The following is a 16841-nucleotide window of genomic DNA, read 5'->3' on the forward strand; positions in this document are numbered from 1 at the left end:
TGTGCACTTTAAATGAGTAAACTTTGGGGTGCCTGGGTGGCTCAGTCATTAAACGTCTGCCTTGAGCTCAGGTCATGATCCCAGGGTTCTGGGATCTCACCCTGTATTAAGTTCCCTGCTCAATGGGGAGTCTGCTTCTCCCTCTCCCTCTGCCTCTCCCCACCCACCACCTGGCTCATGTGCTCTCTCAAATAAACAAAATCTTTAAAAAAAAAATAAAATAAGAGTGCCTGGGTGGCTCAGTTGGTTAAGCGACTGCCTTCGGCTCAGGTCATGATCCTGGAGTCCCGGGATCAAGTCCCGCATCGGGCTCCCTGCTCAGCGGGGAAGTCTGCTTCTCCCTCTGACCTTCCCCCCTCTCATGTACTCTCTCTCTCTCATTCTCTCTCTCAAATAAATAAATAAATCTTTAAAAATAAAATAAAATAGGGCGCCTGGGTGGCTCAGTTGGTTAAGCAACTGCCTTCGGCTCAGGTCATGATCCTGGAGTCCCGGGATCGAGTCCCACATCAGGTCCCCTGCTCGGCGGGGAGTCTGCTTCTCCCTCTGACCCTCCTCCCGCTCATGCTCTCTGTCTCTCATTCTCTCTCTCGCTAATAAATAACAATAAATAAATAAATAAAAATAAAAATAAAATAATGAGTAAACTTTATGGTATGTAAATTATATCTCAAAACAACAAGGTACTTATCTGATTCCAGTCTTATTCCAATGAAAGAAACATTTACAATTTTCAGAACCACTGTCATACTTGACTCATGTCCCCAAATATGAGAGAGAAGATCTAGAATGGATAGCTACTCCTGTCCAGTCATGTTTGAGATTCACATGTGGCAAGCCTTTTTTTTTTTAAGATTTTATATATTTACTTGACAGAGAGAGACACAGAGAGAGAGGGAACACAAGCAGGGGGAGCTAGAGAAGGAGAAGAAGCCCCCCCGCCAAGCAGGGAGCCCACTGGGATCATGACCTGAACCGAAGGCAGACACTTAATGACTGAGCCATCCGGGCGCCCCTCACATGTGGCAAGCCTTAACGAACTGATAATTTCCTTTATTTCCATATTATAAGTTGTATGATTCAGATGTTGCAGAAATACTTGTGTATCAAAATAGGTTTTGCCATATCCATTTCACTCTTAGCAGCTCAGTAATGTATTTTTAGATTTTTATCCAGCACTTGTGGATTTTTTTTGGGGGGGGGGGGCAAGAGAGTTGTTCAGAGTATCTAATCCTCTAAATTGTTAATTGATTTATGTTTTTAAAAGATCCCTCTGGCCACCAAACAGAATATGGACAATGTGAGGGGGTTTGGATTGGAAGCAGGGGGACCCTTAAAAAGTGTATTCAGTTTATATATTACTGTGTAAAAAAACAACCGCACTCAGAGGCTTAAAACAGTGACAGTCAATTATATACTCACTATCTGCAGTCGGGGCAGAGCTCAGTGGGGACAGCTCATCTCTGTCCCACAAAGTATCAAATGCAGTGGCTTGACTGGAGGATCGAAGATCTATTTTCAAGATAGCTCATTCATTTGCCTAGCAAATTGGTATGGATTCCTGGCTGGGAGCCCAGGTGAGGTGGGGGCCTGGGGACTTCTGTTCCTGTCCATGAGCTGCTGGGCTTCCCCACAGCATGGTGGTTGGAGTGCAAGATCAAATGCCCCAGGAAAGCAAGGTGGAAGGTCATGGTGTTCTTAATGATCTAGGCTGGGAAGTCACATAACATTATTTCTATTGGGCTCTGTGGGTCGAGACAGTCACAAAAGTCCCCCCATATTCAAAAGGAGGAGAATGTTACTCCACCTCTTGATGGAAGATCGAGAGGATCCCAGAAGAGCATATGGAACGGGAGCTATTGTTATGGCCATCTCTGGAAAATACAATCTGCACAGTGGCTGTTGAAGTTGTCCATATGGCAGATGGCGGCAACTGGGACTAGGGAGTGGCTGCAGCAGGGATGGAGAGGAGTAAATATAATTAGCAGGTCTGGGGAGGGAAGATGGATAAGACTTGCCAAAGGCTTGGGTGCAGAAGGTTCGGGAGAGTTAACAGCAGTTGGGAGATGTTGAAAGTGTGTGACCACCGAGGATAACCTAGGAAGAGTGCAGAGAAAGAAGAAAAATGAACCAAGGGCTGAGCCCCGGGCTAGAAATCAAGCCAAAGAGGAGAGAGAAAGGTTAAACAACCATCTCAGGAAACACGACATTTGCTCTTGGGTGTGTTTTCTTGAGCCTGGGGTGGGGGGGGTGGTTAAGAGAGGGTTTTTCTCTTTCAACCAGTCATCCTGGGGCTCTGATTCTAACTCCTGGGCAAGAAAATAAACCTTGTGGGGGGATGCTACCGGTTCACACTGGGTTTTGATAATGCTCAGGTAAGAAGCAAGAAGGTTTCAGAGGCTAAAAGTAAGGGGACAGGAGGCAGGGCAACGGGTTTGGCTTTCTTGCTAGAGAGAATGAGGAGCCAGGAAGGTGTCAGCCTTGGCAGAGACCAATTCAGAGTCATGGTCTAAGAGCTTTTAGTCTCAAATCCAACGTTTCACAAAAGAGGAACCAGAGGTCCTAGAGAGCCTCACTAGCCCTGTCTCCACCCCAGCCCAGTATTGGTCACTGGCAAAAGAACCCGTTAATGGGTGCCTGGGTGGCTCAGATGGTTAAGTGTCTGCCTTCGGCTCAGGTCATGATCCCAGGGTCCTGAGATCGAGTCCCGCATTGGGCTCCCTGCTCCTTGGGAGCCTGCTTCTCCCTCTCTCTCTCTCTCTCTGTCTCTCATGAATAAATAAATAAAATCTTAAAAAAAAAGACACCGTTAATGAGCTGGAGATCAGTTTATGACGCTGAGGGGGCATATGGTTTCCACAGCCTATCGCCACCTCTGACTGCTGCCAGCAGAGGGCAGCAGAGGGCCAGAGCTGCAGGGTCCCAAGCGGGCTGGCCATCCAGCCCTGGCAGAAGAAAGAGGGGAGTCTAGAATGGGTGAGGCACTTTCCTCCCTTCCCTGCCTAAGGATGATACATCCATTTCACAGATGGTGATAATAATAATAATTGTTGCCATTATTATACCAGCCACCCTTTTTTAAGCCCATCCCATCTCTGCATCCCTACCACCTTATCACGGACCCAGCCAATGGAAAAAAACCAGTTTTGGGGGGTCAGGCAGACTTGGCCTCACACCCTGGCTCTTCCACCAACGCCGTGTGACCTCAAACACATCACTTCTTCTGTGAGTCCTCCTTTCTTCATCTGTGAAATGGAGATAATATAACAAAAGGCCGAAGGGCTCTAAGAGAATTAAATGGCCCTGTATGGAAGAGGCTCCTTCCATTTTAATTCCTTCTTCTGGCTTCCACGGATGGTTCTATTTAGACAAATGTTATTAATTGTCACTTAACAGACATTCACTCTGTGTCTGCACCTATCCTGGGTGCTTGGGGACACAGGGTGGGCATCCCAAACGGACAGAACCAGGAAAGCAGCTCTGTGTAAGGGCGGGTCCCCACCAAACCTAGGGTCTGCCTATCTGGATTAAGAGCCAGGATTCCAAAATCCTGTTGCCTTGCTTGAAATTTTTCTTGTGCCACTCACTATGTGACCTTGAGAAGCTGACCCTGTTTTCTTTTTTCTTTCTTTCTTTATTATTTTTTAAGATTTTATTTATTTATTTGAGAGAGAGAGAATGAGAGAAAGCACGAGAGGGAAGAGGGTCAGAGGGAGAAGCAGACTCCCCGCCGAGCAGGGAGCCCGATGCGGGACTCAATCCCAGGACCCTGGGATCATGACCTGAGCCGAAGGCAGACGCTTAACCATCTGAGCCACCCAGGCGCCCCTGACCCTGTTTTCTGAGTCTCAATTGCATCATCTGTAAAATGCGGACAGTTGAAGTACCTAGAGGATCCAAGTGACTTTTCTCTTTTAAGTCTTATTTATTTAAGTAATCTCTATGTCCCATGTGAGGCTTGAACTCACAACCCAGAGATCAAGAATTGCACGCTCTTTTTTTTTTTTTAAGATTTTATTTATTTATTTGACAGAGAGAGACACAGTGAGAGAGGGAACGCAAGCTGGGGGAGTGGGAGATAGAGAAGCAGGCTTCCCGCCAAGCAGGGAGCCTGATGCGGGGCTCAATCCCAGGACCCCAGGATCATGACCTGAGCTGAAGGCAGACGCTTAACGACTGAGCCACCCAGGCACCCTGAGTTGCATGCTCTTCTGATTGAGCCAGCCAGGTGCCTCCAGAATGACATTTAAAAGTGACAAAAAAAAAAAAAAATTAAAGTGACAATGCACAAGCAAATGCACATAGTAAGTACTCGGTAAATTTAAAATCAAAACAGGGCTAGCCTCCCTTAAAGTTATTTCTCCCCTGAGCAGTCTTTATTGCTCACTCAGGTCACTAACCACCCCCTCAGATATACCAAAGCAGGCTGTTATCAGAGAGGAAGCAAAACCCCAGTATCTGAAGATTGGCTCTGTGGGACCTTGGGCATCTAGCCTTTCTGTTCTCCAGTTTCCTATCCAAACTATTGGGTCCACAATCGTCCCTACCTGTGAGGGTTCGTCATGAGGTGAAATGAAAGTCATAGCGAGAAAGTGCTTAGCACAATGTCCCACTGAATGAGTACACAGCATAGATTTGCTTCTTCTGCTTATTTCTATGACTACTGTTACCATACTATCTTCCATGTCCACCCTGTCAACTGTTCCTAAGGTGTCAACCTCCTAAAAACCTCTCAAAGCAGGATTTGTGCCCCATTTCCCAGGCCTGGCCCTGCCTATTATCCTACACATGTACTCTGGGCTTGTTCAAACACACGTTACCGGGCCCCATCCCAGAGCTTGCCATTCAGTGCATCTGCAAGTTCCCAGGTAGTGACGATGCTGTGGTCCAAGAGTCACACTGACACCCTCTGCTTCTAAGCTCTTCCCAGCTCTTCTCTGACTCAGGAGTCTTCCATCTAACCCTTCTCCAGGCAGGGGCTGGGAACTGGGGTGGCTTTGGGGCAGGAGGCCACTCACTCACGGAGTCAGAGGTTACAGGCTATCTGCGAGGGTAATTTTAGGGCCTAAAAATCCCACACTTCCCCCTCTCTGTTCCTTTCCCAAGCTCCCCCAACACACAAGGACCCCCCAACCTCCTGCCCCCACAAGAGCAGAATTGGGTGCTCCCCTCTACTTAGTCACTGCAGGAGGAGTCTCAAGCTGTGGAGTGTGGAGGGATCCCAGAGCCTACCACCCTCATGCTGCATCCAGAACAATCCTTCATCCTTTCTCACAAATGTTTCACTCACCCTACTCTCTGCTCTGAAATTCCCTCAAAAGCACTCACTAGCAATTTTTCCAAATCACAGTAATTACCTTATTACTTTGATATTAATAGACTTCACTTGGCATCAAGGAGCCAGTTGGAACACGCCTGCACCCAGTGTGTGCAGAGGGACTCAAGGAGGCAGCCCCGCATGCAGGCTGGCCTGGCTGCAACTCTGTGGGCTAGGCCCCGATAGCCTCCTCTACCATCCCCCTTCCCTCCCTCCTGCCCCTGTGCAGCTCAGAGAATCCAGCAACCAGACTCCTGGGATACAGTGGAGGTCAGATCATCCACTCTCCAGAGGCCTCGAGTCACTCAGCAAAACAGAGGCAGCACCCAGAAGGGTACCCAGGGCCCCTAGCCCCCCAGGGCAGCCTTTCCCCCTTCCTCCCCTCCGATACGCCCCCAAGACAGATCTGACTTGGAGACCCTCCAAACCCTAGCCTGCGTGAGGGGAGTCAGAAATGACTCCTTGGGCGCCTGGGTGGCTCGGTTGGTTAAGCGACTGCCTTCGGCTCAGGTCATGATCCTGGAGTCCAGGGATCGAGTCCCACATGGGGCTCCCTGCTCAGCAGGGAGTCTGCTTCTCCCTCTGACCCTCTTCCCTCTCGTGCTCTCTATCTCTCATTCTCTCTCTCTCAAATAAATAAAATCTTTAAAAAAAAAAAAAAGAAATGACTCCTTGCCTCCCAGTAATAACTAACACTGATTGACTATGGTCCATAAGCTCTCCAGGTGAAAACTGACTTAATCCTGGCAGACAGCCTCTCTGCTGTCCTGCCTGTCACTCCCTTGTGGTGTATTCAATAAACTCCTACGTTCTTAAAAAAAAAAGGGGGGGGGCGTCTGGGTGGCTCAGTTGATTGAGCCTCTGCCTTCGGCTCAGGTCATGATCCCAGGGTCCTGGGATTGAGCCCCACATCAATCTCCTTGTTCAGCAGGAAGCCTGCTTCTCCCTCTCCCTCTGCCTCTCGCCCTGCTTGTGTTCTCTCTCTGTGTCAAATAAATAAGCAAAATAAAATCTTAAAAAAAAAATGACTTAATCCTTACAGCCTCCTATGAGGTAACTGCTGTCATTTAACCCATTTTACAGATAAGGAAACAGAGTCCTGGTCAAGAAGAAGTTCACACATTGTAACTTGGAAAGTCCTCAGGGTCGATCCCAGGCCTGAACCAGTCAACTACTACTGATGCCCTAGGATGGTCCTCTCCTCCCTCTGAGGCTTTCTTGTCTCTAGCAGCGCCTGCACCCTCCCTCTGGTTCCCAGGATAATAATGAGATGTAGCTCACATGTACTGGGGGCTAGCTCCATGTACATATGAGTAATGCTTTCCAGGCATTATCTTACTTCTCCCTCAGGACTGTCTTCTGTGATAAAGATTTAATTAGCTCCATTTCAGATGAGCAATGAATGAGAGCTTAGGCGATCCCAAGAACTCACTCTCAGTAGCAGATCTGGAACTAATTCAGGTGGTCCTGGCTCTCAAGTCTATTCTTCTAACCTTGAGACTCTGGCCAGAGCCCTCCTCTCCAGGCTTCAGTTCCCCCGTTACAATAATCGCAGGGACCATTGATGAGGGCTCACTGAGTGTCAGGTACCCATTTGCCACAATCCCCACCTGGCCCATTGCACTCAATCTTATTAGTGCATTTGGATCTGGGACCTGTCATAACCACCAGGCAAACACTGCCTTGGTCATACCTGCCCACTCTCAGGTGGATGATGAGTGGGTTTCCAAGTCCAAGGCTCTCCAGGAACATTGCTTGGGAAACTTCCTCCATAAATGGGATGGGGGAAGGGACCTTCTAGGCAGAAAGGCTGCCCAGGGCAAGGCAGGCCAGGGCTGAGAGTGATTGGCAGTCAGACTAGGCCAGTCACGCCAGTCAGGGTGGGGGAGCAATACAGAGGATCCTTTGTCAGGCCAGAAGCTGCAAGGCCGCCCCATCCCCACCATCTGGCTCCAGCTCCAGCCCAGTGATGCATGATGGGGAAACGGGGGTGGGGGCGCTGGGGGCTGCCCACCTGCTCTGCCTCCTGGGATAAGCCAACCCAAGACCTCCCAGGCCCATCTGGCCAACACATCCCCAAGCCCTAACCACCCCCGGGGACTCCTTTCGACAGGCTGAAATTGGCCGGGAGTGTGGCCAGCCTGTCAGGGTCACAGGTCACTGTTAATCTGCTAGAACAAGGGAAGGCGGGCGGGTGGGCAGGCAGCCGGTGTGGGCAAAGCCCTGGCAGTTCCTGCCGTCTGTTCTGGTGGCTGAGGAGGGAGGTTTTCCTCTTCTGGGAGTCAGGGAGGTGGACCGGAAAGAACACAGGGCTCTAGGAAAATTGCAGATGCACACATCTTGCTACCCAGCAATTGCACTTCTGTGTGGGGACACCAGAGAAGTCTCACAAAGTGTCATTGCAGGATTGGGTATGATAGCAAAATGCTGGCGATAACCTAAATGCCCATCAATAGGGGACTGGATAAACATAAGAACCTAGACAACCGTCCCCAATGTTACTCAACTACCGGGCCTGAGTAGGGAGCCCCCCAGGCCCCCGATGTTTTTTTTTTTTTTTTAAAGATTTTATTTATTTATTTGAGAGAGAGAGAGAGAGAATGAGAGAGAGAGAGAGCACATGAGAAGGGGGAGGGTCAGAGGGAGAAGCAGACTCCCCGCCGAGCAGGGAGCCCGACGCGGGACTCGATCCCGGGACTCCAGGATCATGACCCGAGCCGAAGGCAGTCGCCCAACCAACTGAGCCACCCAGGCGCCCCAAGGCCCCCGATGTTAACATGACTCTACTATCTGATCCAGGAAATTCTTGCCTGGAAAGATAGGACTGGAAACCAGTAAGTAACTTCACTATTTGCCCCAGGAAATTCATACAGACTAATTTGTTTGGGAAAACGGTTTTCTTACCTTGGCAAATACCTCTCTCTGACAACAAACAAATGAAATGTGGTCTCTTTATACAGTGGAAAACTCTACAGCAGGTAAAGGGAATGAACTCAAAATGGATGCATCTTGAAAACATAAGGTGAAGTGGAAAAATCAAGTTGCAGAAAGATGTGGACATACATGAGGACGTATATGACATTTTTAAAAACACACGAATAATATTGTGTACGATTTTAGTAAGCACACTCGTATAAAAACACGCATGTGGTGTGTGGAAACCCCAAACCTGAGGCGTTTATGGAATCCACCAAACTCCCCAATGTGGAGGCTGGAAGAGCAGTGAGGTGGAGGAGTAAACAAAGGCTTTCACCTGAAACTGTAATGTTTTAGCACTTTTGTCGAAAAGGAAAACAAAAAAGATTTGAAGCCACATGATTAAAATGGTAGTACAGTATTTGATTATTTGGGGAAATAGGTAACCAGATTATTTTTTTTAATTTCCTAAAATCGGGTTTTTTAATTTCCTTTTTTCCTTTTTGTTTGTTTTTATTATTTATTTATTTATTTTTAAAGATTTTATTTATTTATTTGACAGAGACAGAGACAGCGAGAGGGAACACAAGCAGGGGGTGCGGGAGAGGGAGGCTTTTTCTTTTTTTAAAGCAGGCTTCCCGCCAAGTAGGGAGCCCGATGCCGGGCTCAATCCCAGGACCCTAGGACCATGACCTGAGCCAAAGACAGACGCTTAATGACTGGGCCACCCAGGAGCCTTGTTTGTTTGTTTTTATTTTTATTAAAGATTATTTATTTATTTATTTGAGACAGAATGAGAGAGAGAGAGAGAGAGAGAGAGAGAGCTCGCGCACATGAGAGCGGGGAGGGTCAGAGGGAGAAGCAGACTCCCTGCTTAGCAGGGAGCCCAATGTGGGACTCGATTCCAGGACTCCAGGATCATGACCTGAGCCGAAGGCAGTTGCCTAACCAACTGAGCCACCCAGGCGCCCCTGTTTGTTTGTTTGTTTGTTTGTTTTTAAAGATTTTATTTATTTATTCATGAGAGACAGAGAGAGAGAGGCAGAGGGAGAAGCAGGCTCCCAAGGAGCAGGGAGCCCGATGTGGGACTCGATCCCAGGACCCTGGGATCATGACCTGAGCCGAAGGCAGACGCTTAACCATCTGAGCCATCCAGGCGCCCAAGATTTTATTTATTTTTATTTGAGAGAGAGAGAGGGAGCATTGGGTGGGTAGGGAGGGGCAGAGGGACAAGCAGACTCCCTGCTAAGCAGGGAGCTGGATGCTGGGCTCAGGCTCTGATGCTTAACCGACTGAACCATCCAGGCACCCTTAAAAATAAAACCTTAAGAAAAAGGAAAAAAAAGAGGTGGCCCTGGGTTATCCTCACCTCCAGAACACACAAAACTCTTGATCTCAGGATGGTGAGTTCAAGCCCCACACTGAGTGTGGAGCCTACATATAAATAAATAAATAAATAATCTTTAAAAAATGAAAATAAAGAATGGGGAAAGAGGCCTGGGAATAATTACGAATAATGATTATTATTACAGTTCAACTAATTACAGTACCAAGAGAGCAACAACAGCAACTGCTGACCTTGAGAGCTTATCAGTATGCTAAACACACATTTTCTCCTTTAATCATTGAATTCCCTTAAGAATGCTGTGAGGTAAGGCTGATTTCTTTCCATTGAAAAAGGGAAAACCAAGCTCAGAGAGGTTAAGGAACTTTCCCAAGGTCACAGAGCTGCCAGGTGGTAGAACCTAAAGAGCGAAGAGAGAGGGTGCCTGGATGGCTCAGTTGGTTAAGCGACTGCCTTCGGCTCAGGTCATGATCCTGGAGTCCTGGGATCGAGTCCCATATCCGGCTCCCTGCTCAGCGGGGAGTCTGCTTCTCCCTCTGACCCTCTTCCCTCTCGTGCGCTCTATCTCTCATTCTCTCTCAAATAAATAAATAAAATCTTAAAAAAAAAAAAAGAGCGAAGAGAGACCTGGTAACCTAGCCCTAACCCTGCCTGATGCTTCCTGAGGGACTCTGGGAAAGTTAAACCCCTTCGGAGCCTCAGTTTGCACAGATCCAGGGGGAGGAAAAGACAGGATAGAATAGGAGCCCAGAAGCATGGAGCTCAGGCTACAGAGGCCAGGACACAAGCTGTCTTTCCACAATGTCAGCTTTATTCAATCATAAAGCAAGATCAACATAATTGTAAAGCAGGTCCAGGATTTCAAGGTCAATGATATCACATTTAACTTGGCTTCATACGCATCACACAAAACACACTACAATACAAAGTCTTGCAACAAACAAGATAGCACAAGGGTAAGAAGCTAACCAACCAAACCTGAAGTCAGTCTGTGAGCCTGAGATGGGGATCTGGTCCCGGGTCAGCACTCCGCGCTTACTGCTCATTATGTTCAGGCAGTGGAGGATCTCTGTTATTTTCAGAGATCAGTCGGGCCTTGGGCAATTACCTTTCTAATGGGTCCAACGTGGAAGAGTCGGTGTCTGGAGAATGTGACACTTTGCTGCAGAAATCCTCCCTTTTTAAAGGAATTTGATCAGTGTTTAGCCCTTCCAGACCTCTTCTGGTTCTAGTGATTATCACTTCCTGGTTTTTCCAGACCCTCTTGGCTTTGCTAGTTATCAGTTCTGAGGGCCACCAGCATGTTCTGGTTCTAGCGATATCTATTCTCAGCTCATCGCCCTTGGCTGCCTTCCTGATTCATTACATCACTCCTTGGCATGAGAGACTGCTTGACATGAGTGACTCCATCTTGCTGTCTATAAGCAGCACAATTTGGTATGCAGTGGAAGCAGTATCCTAAGGACTGTAAGTAAAATCTAATTAAGCCTAGGAGGTAGGAATTCTTAGTCCCATATCAGAGATGAGGACTTGAAGGCACAGAGAGGTTAAGTAACTTACCCAGTGCCACACAGCTTGCAGACACAGATTTGCATCCAGATCTATTAGACTTCAAAGCCCTCTCTTTGTGACTATTACCCCAGAGGTCAGTCAGCAAGTTCCTGATCCAAAACCAAAGGCCCTGAGTGCTGTGTGGGGTTTGCACTTTTTCCTCTCTAGATCTGCGTGGTCCAATACAATAGCCATCAGCCACATGTGGTTATTTATAACGACACTTAACAATTTGTTCTCCTGTCACATTAACCACCTTTCAAGGGCTCAACGTCCACATGCAACCAATGCCTGTCATACCAGACAAACAAATACAGAATGTCCCCATAGTCTCAGAGACTTCTGTTGGAGAGTGCTCATCTAGATGGTGGCAAGAGAAGACACTGAAAGGTGGAGCAGCAGGGAAAGGAGCAAGGCAGGTATTTGGGTTGGAACCACCATTCATTAGGAGTCAGGGGAGGAAGAGGTGGGTATCTGTTGAGTTAAAGTAAATGGGTTATGGAACCCAGTTGGCAGGTGGGGGCTGAGAGGTGGAGGTGGTGAGGGAGCAGGGAGGTGTGCCCAAGAGTTCAGCCTCCTGTTTCTGACAGACCTAGAAGCCTCTCCTTGCCACTTGCTTTGGGCAATATGTTCATGCAACTTCCCTGAGCTTCAGTTCCTTCAACCAGAAAGTGGAAATAATAAAAGTTCCAGCTGCAGGGACGCCTGGGTGGCTCAGTTGGTTGGTTAAGCGTCTGGCTTTGGGTCTTTTCATGATCCCAGGGTCCTGAGATCGAGTCCCGCATCAGGCTCCTTGCTCGGCAGAGAGTCTGCTTCTCCCTCTGCCTGCCGCTACCCCTGCTTGTTCTCTCTCTCTCTCCAACCAATAAATAAATAAAAATCTTAAAAAAAAAAAAGTACCAGCTGCACAAGGCTTGTTGTGAGTTTTAAAGGGATAACATGGATAAAATGAGCTTCTCCTACCATCTGTGATAAGGGACCAGTTTACTGTTTCCAATTCACTGTGGACTGATACTTTTTGTACAATACGTGGAAAATGAAATGTTGGAAAAATAGTCACGTGCCTGGATGTCCCGGCAATGTCAAATTATCGTAGAAGTTTCTAAACACTTTTCATTTCTTACATATTTTACGGTGATGGTTTTGGAAAAACACTATCCAGGAACCATACTCTGAGCAGCAATGATTATAGATCACTTGGTTTCATGGTTGACACAGACAGTAGTAGCCATTGCTATTATTAATAATGATACTGATGGAGCAGTGAATAATAAATGTGGGGGGTGGGAGAAGCAGTCTTGGGCAATACCATCTTTTTTTTTTAAGGTATTTTTTATTTATTTATTTGACAGAGAGGCAGAGAGCACAGATAGGCAGAGGGGGAGGCAGAGGGAAAGGGAGAAGCAGGCTTTCCGCTGAGCAGGGAGCCCGATGCGGGGCTCGATCTCAGGATTCTGGGATCATGACCTGAGCCGAAGGCAGTCGCCCAACCGACTGAGCCACCCAGGCACCCCCCCCTTTTTTTTTTAAAGATTTTATTTATTCACTTGACAGAGAGAGACACAGCGAGAGAGGGAACACAAGCGTGGGGAGCAAGAAAGGGAGAGGCAGGCTTCCCGAGGAGCAGGGAGCCCGATGTGGGGCTCGATCCCAGGACCCCGAGATCATGACCTGAGCCCAAGGCAGACGCTTAACGACTGAGCAACCCAGGCACCCTTTGGGCAATACCATCTTATAGCTAATATTCATAAGGGCAAAAGGTAGGACTGAGGCCCAGATTCGGTCACTCCAGAGTCCTCTCATTCCATGCAGTAGGAAGAGAACTACATAGGCTATAGGCCTGATTGGAACAGACCTGGAATTGGGGCCTGACTAGCCCTGACGTGCCTCTGTGCATATTATTATTATTTTTTAAAGATGTATTCACCTATTTGAAAGAGAGAGAGAGAGCAAGCAAGTGGGGATGGGGGGAAACAAGGGGGTGAGGGAGACAAGCAGATTCCCCTCTGAGCAGGGAGCTCCATGCAGGGCTTGATCCCAGGACCCCCAGATCATGACCTGAGCCAAAATCAAGAGTCATAGGACACTTAACCTACTGAGCCACCCAGGTGCCCCAAGGTATATTATTTTTACCAGCTTCTCTTCTGCTGAAACTCTGGTGTCATGGCTCAAGGTAGAGAAACAGATCCTTCTGCAACAGTTTGTCTCACCAGTTGAATGGCTGAGTAGGGGGCAGGTTCCAGCTCCCAACCTCTCTACCCTCCTGCCACAGGACCATTGTACATACTATTTGTACTCTCCTCCTAGGCATTATTCCTCCCTTCACCTAGTTAACTCTCACTGGTCCCTGAGATTTTTGCTCCCCGCCTGCTTTCACATGTAGGTTTCCTGATTGACTGATTGATTTTTAAGTAAGCCCTGCGCCCAGTGTGGGGCTTGAACTCACTACCCTGGGCCCATGAGCCACATGCTCTACTGACAGAGCTAGCCAGGCGCCCCAGAGAGGTTTCCTGATTGATTAGAATTTCATGGCTTCAGAGTTTTATTAGTTAGAATTTCACAACCAGAGAATTCTATTGATTAGAATTTTATGGCACCCAGAGAAGTATTGATTAGTATTCCATGGCCCCAGAATTCGATCACTTAGAGTTTCATGACTTGAGAATGCTATTGATTCGAATTTCATGGCTTCTTAGCATTCCATCAATGCATATGCTTCCCCCCAGACACCCACACATATCCTCAGCTCTCTGCTCAAACTGTTACCTTCTTCTTCTTCTTCTTCTTTTAATTTATTTGTCAGAGAGAGAGGGAGAGCACAAACAGGGGAAAAAACAAGCAGAGGGAGAAGCAGGCTCCCAACTGAACGGGGAGTCCGATTCGGGACTCGATCCCAGGACGCTGGGATCATGACCGGAGCTGAAGGCAGGTGCTTAACGGACTGAACCCCCCAGGCGCCCCCAGACTGTTACCTTCTCAGGGAGGTCTTCTCTTACCGCCCTGTTTCAAAGGGTCTGTCCACCGCCTGCTCCTGTTTTATTTTTCTCCATGATGGTGGTCACCACTTAACATACCCAATACATTATTTACTGCCTCCTGTGCCAGAATGTGAGAAGCTCCACCAGGGCAGCAATTTTTTTTCTGTCTTGTTCACTGCTGTATCCCCAAGGTCTAGAACAGTGCCTGGCATACCGTAGATGTTCAATAAATATTTGCTCAGTGTTTAAAGATGAATCAGTTACACAATGAATAAACTGCTGTACGTACTACATAAGGGTACCGTGCAATCATTTTTAAAAAGAGTGACTGCCGACTTGTCCACCTACCTTCTGCCTGGACTCAATACTTCAACTCAGGAAGGAGAGGGGAGTGCCTCTCTCTAGCTGTGCCCCTATGCCCTAAGTCTGAGGTCTCATCTGAGTCCAGATCTAGGCTCTGAGGAGAGAAAAAGGAATTGAAATGGGGAAGGGAGACTAAAACGGGATACCTACAATTTGGAACCCTCCTAATTTTTCAGACCTTGAATGTTACCATTACCTTTTTCAAGAATTTCTCCCTGATGGCCAGATTAACTTGGCTCTCTTGTCAAATGGCCTCCAACTTCCACACACCCTGCTCACAGCACTCTGCACTGTTTGTGTTTAGAGATGTGCTGGGTGACGGCTGATATCCGTAGATAAGGACGACATCTGCTTTGTCCCTTATGGCTAGACCAGTGCCTGGCACATAGCAGGGGCTCCAGACCTGTTTGCGGAATGAATGCATGAGCACCATCACACACTCCTGCTGGCAGGATGGAAAGGGAGGGTCAATAGTAGCCAAGGGTCAGGGAATGTCAGAGGGAGGAGGACCCTCGGGGGGCGGGGGCTGTGAGTTTGGGTCCCCAGCCTCCCTCTGGAGCCAGGGGTAGGGTAGGCGTGGGCAAACCTTCCCTATAAATGGGACAGATAGTGTAACAGAGGCTGCCCGCTGTTGTGCAATTAGTCATAAGTAGGTAAATGATAAAATCGGCTGCATTCAAAAAAACCTTCACTTCCAGACCTAAAATTTGAACTTAATGTAAGTATCACGTCACAAAAAAACATTCTTACTTCTTCTCAATAGTTAAAGGGTGTAATCACTTCATAAACAGTACAAAACAGTGGGGCAGGGGAGAGCTACAATTTGCAAAAAAACCCAAAATAAAACTTGAAAGTAAGGGTGGGAGACTAGGGTGAAGAGGGGACTTTTGTTGTTGTTGTTGATTTTTTTGTTTCATACTAGTTTATTTAGGGGTTCCATTTTCACTCCTCAATAGATTTTATGTATTTCTCATATGCTTCTTCACTCATTCATTCATCCAGTTCTGAAGGATCACTGAGTGCTATCTTGATCAGCCAACCATTTTCATAACAAGATTTGTTGACAAGTCCTGGATTTTCTGCAAGAGCTTCATTAATTTCAGTTACTTCTCCTGATAGAGAATAGAGTTCACTAGCAGCTTTCACACTTTCCAAAGCACCAAACTCATCTTGTTTGTTCAGTTTTGTCCCAACTTCAGGCAGACTACAGTAAACAACATCTCCCAGAGCTTCCTGTGCAAAATTGCTGATTCCCACTGTTCCAATACCATTTTCTGTTGTTATCCGTTCATGTTTGTCTGTGAATTTACGCACGGAGAGCCGAGCGGAGCCCGTGCGCAGTGTCCGGACGGCGCCCGCCCTCAGCCCCCAGGGCCGCGGCAGGCAGGGTGCGGCGGGCGCGGAGGCGACGCGCAGACTGCAGGCCGCAGCCCGCACGCTCCGCACCGCTCGCAGCGCCATGTTCACAGACGTGCGGGGGTCGCCGAAGAGGGGACGTTTCTTAAGTCTTCTATGCTGGGCAAGTCACTTAACCACTCTGGACCTCAGGCTCCTCCTTTGGAAAAGGGAGAGAATAAAAGTCCTTGGTTCCCTAGGTGGTCCTGAGGATTAACTGAGATAACACCTTCCATTCCAGACAGGTGGGCTGAGCCGCAGGGTTACCCTGTTAATGTTAATAATAATCATTATTATTCAAACCAGGGGGACTGTGGGAGGAGCAAGTGCACGGATGTTTGCAAAGCCCCCGGCAAAAAGTCTGGCACTCTGGAGACCTCCAAAGAAGCTCCCAACTTCCTGTTTTCCACCCCCACCCCCACCCCTCCCTCCACTCTAGATCATTCAAGATAGACCTCCCCGGCCTCCTGCACCGGCCCCCCAGGTCTCCTGCTCCCCAGGCCTTGCCCAAGACAGGAGAAGGTGTCCATGGCAGCTGGCCAGGGTAGGGGATAGGACCGGGTGTGGAGGGAGGAGGGTTCTGACCAGGTCCCCCGCCCATTGTCTGAACTCGCCAGCCCGCCAGCCAGATGATGTCCTGGGTCTCCGGCACCAGCTGGCTGCCCCCCTCCCCCCCCCGCATTCCCCCTTCCTCCCAGCTCCCTCCTCGTCACTCAGCCTCCGCCCCCACCCACCCCCAGCTTAGAAAGATGCAGGGTGTGACTAGAGGATCTGAGCTTTGTCCCCCAAATTGTAGGCTGATTTGCATTCCTTTAACAATTTGCACACTCCATTCATTTGTAGAGAGCTAGAAGTTGCAAAGCCTGCAGGGGTCTTTGGGTTTATTTTATCTGAGTCTGGTTTTCAAAATGGGATTTTGGGTGTTCCCTTTCAGCCTTCAGCACTTCCTTATTCTGGAAAATTGACCAAATGATTT

The 16841-nt window shown here is 48.1% G+C and overlaps 1 protein-coding gene across 1 annotated transcript; it reads right to left on the reverse strand.

The window, feature by feature from the left end:
• Positions 1-15251: 15251 nt before the first annotated feature.
• LOC113938199 (glycine cleavage system H protein, mitochondrial-like) lies at positions 15252-15931 on the reverse strand. Its single transcript, XM_027623478.1, has one exon. The coding sequence runs from the start codon at positions 15929-15931 to the stop codon at positions 15461-15463; it is 471 nt and encodes a 156-aa protein (XP_027479279.1). The 3' UTR covers positions 15252-15460.
• Between the last annotated feature and the right edge of the window lie 910 nt (positions 15932-16841).

This window comes from Zalophus californianus, chromosome 8 (genome assembly GCF_009762305.2).
Source record: "Zalophus californianus isolate mZalCal1 chromosome 8, mZalCal1.pri.v2, whole genome shotgun sequence".
In the NCBI taxonomy this organism is placed as follows: Eukaryota; Metazoa; Chordata; class Mammalia; order Carnivora; family Otariidae; genus Zalophus; species Zalophus californianus.

Excerpts from the sequence above, each read along its gene's own strand:
- LOC113938199 (XM_027623478.1), bottom strand. The coding sequence starts at position 15,931 with ATGGCGCTGCGAGCGGTGCGGAGCGTGCGGGCTGCGGCCTGCAGTCTG.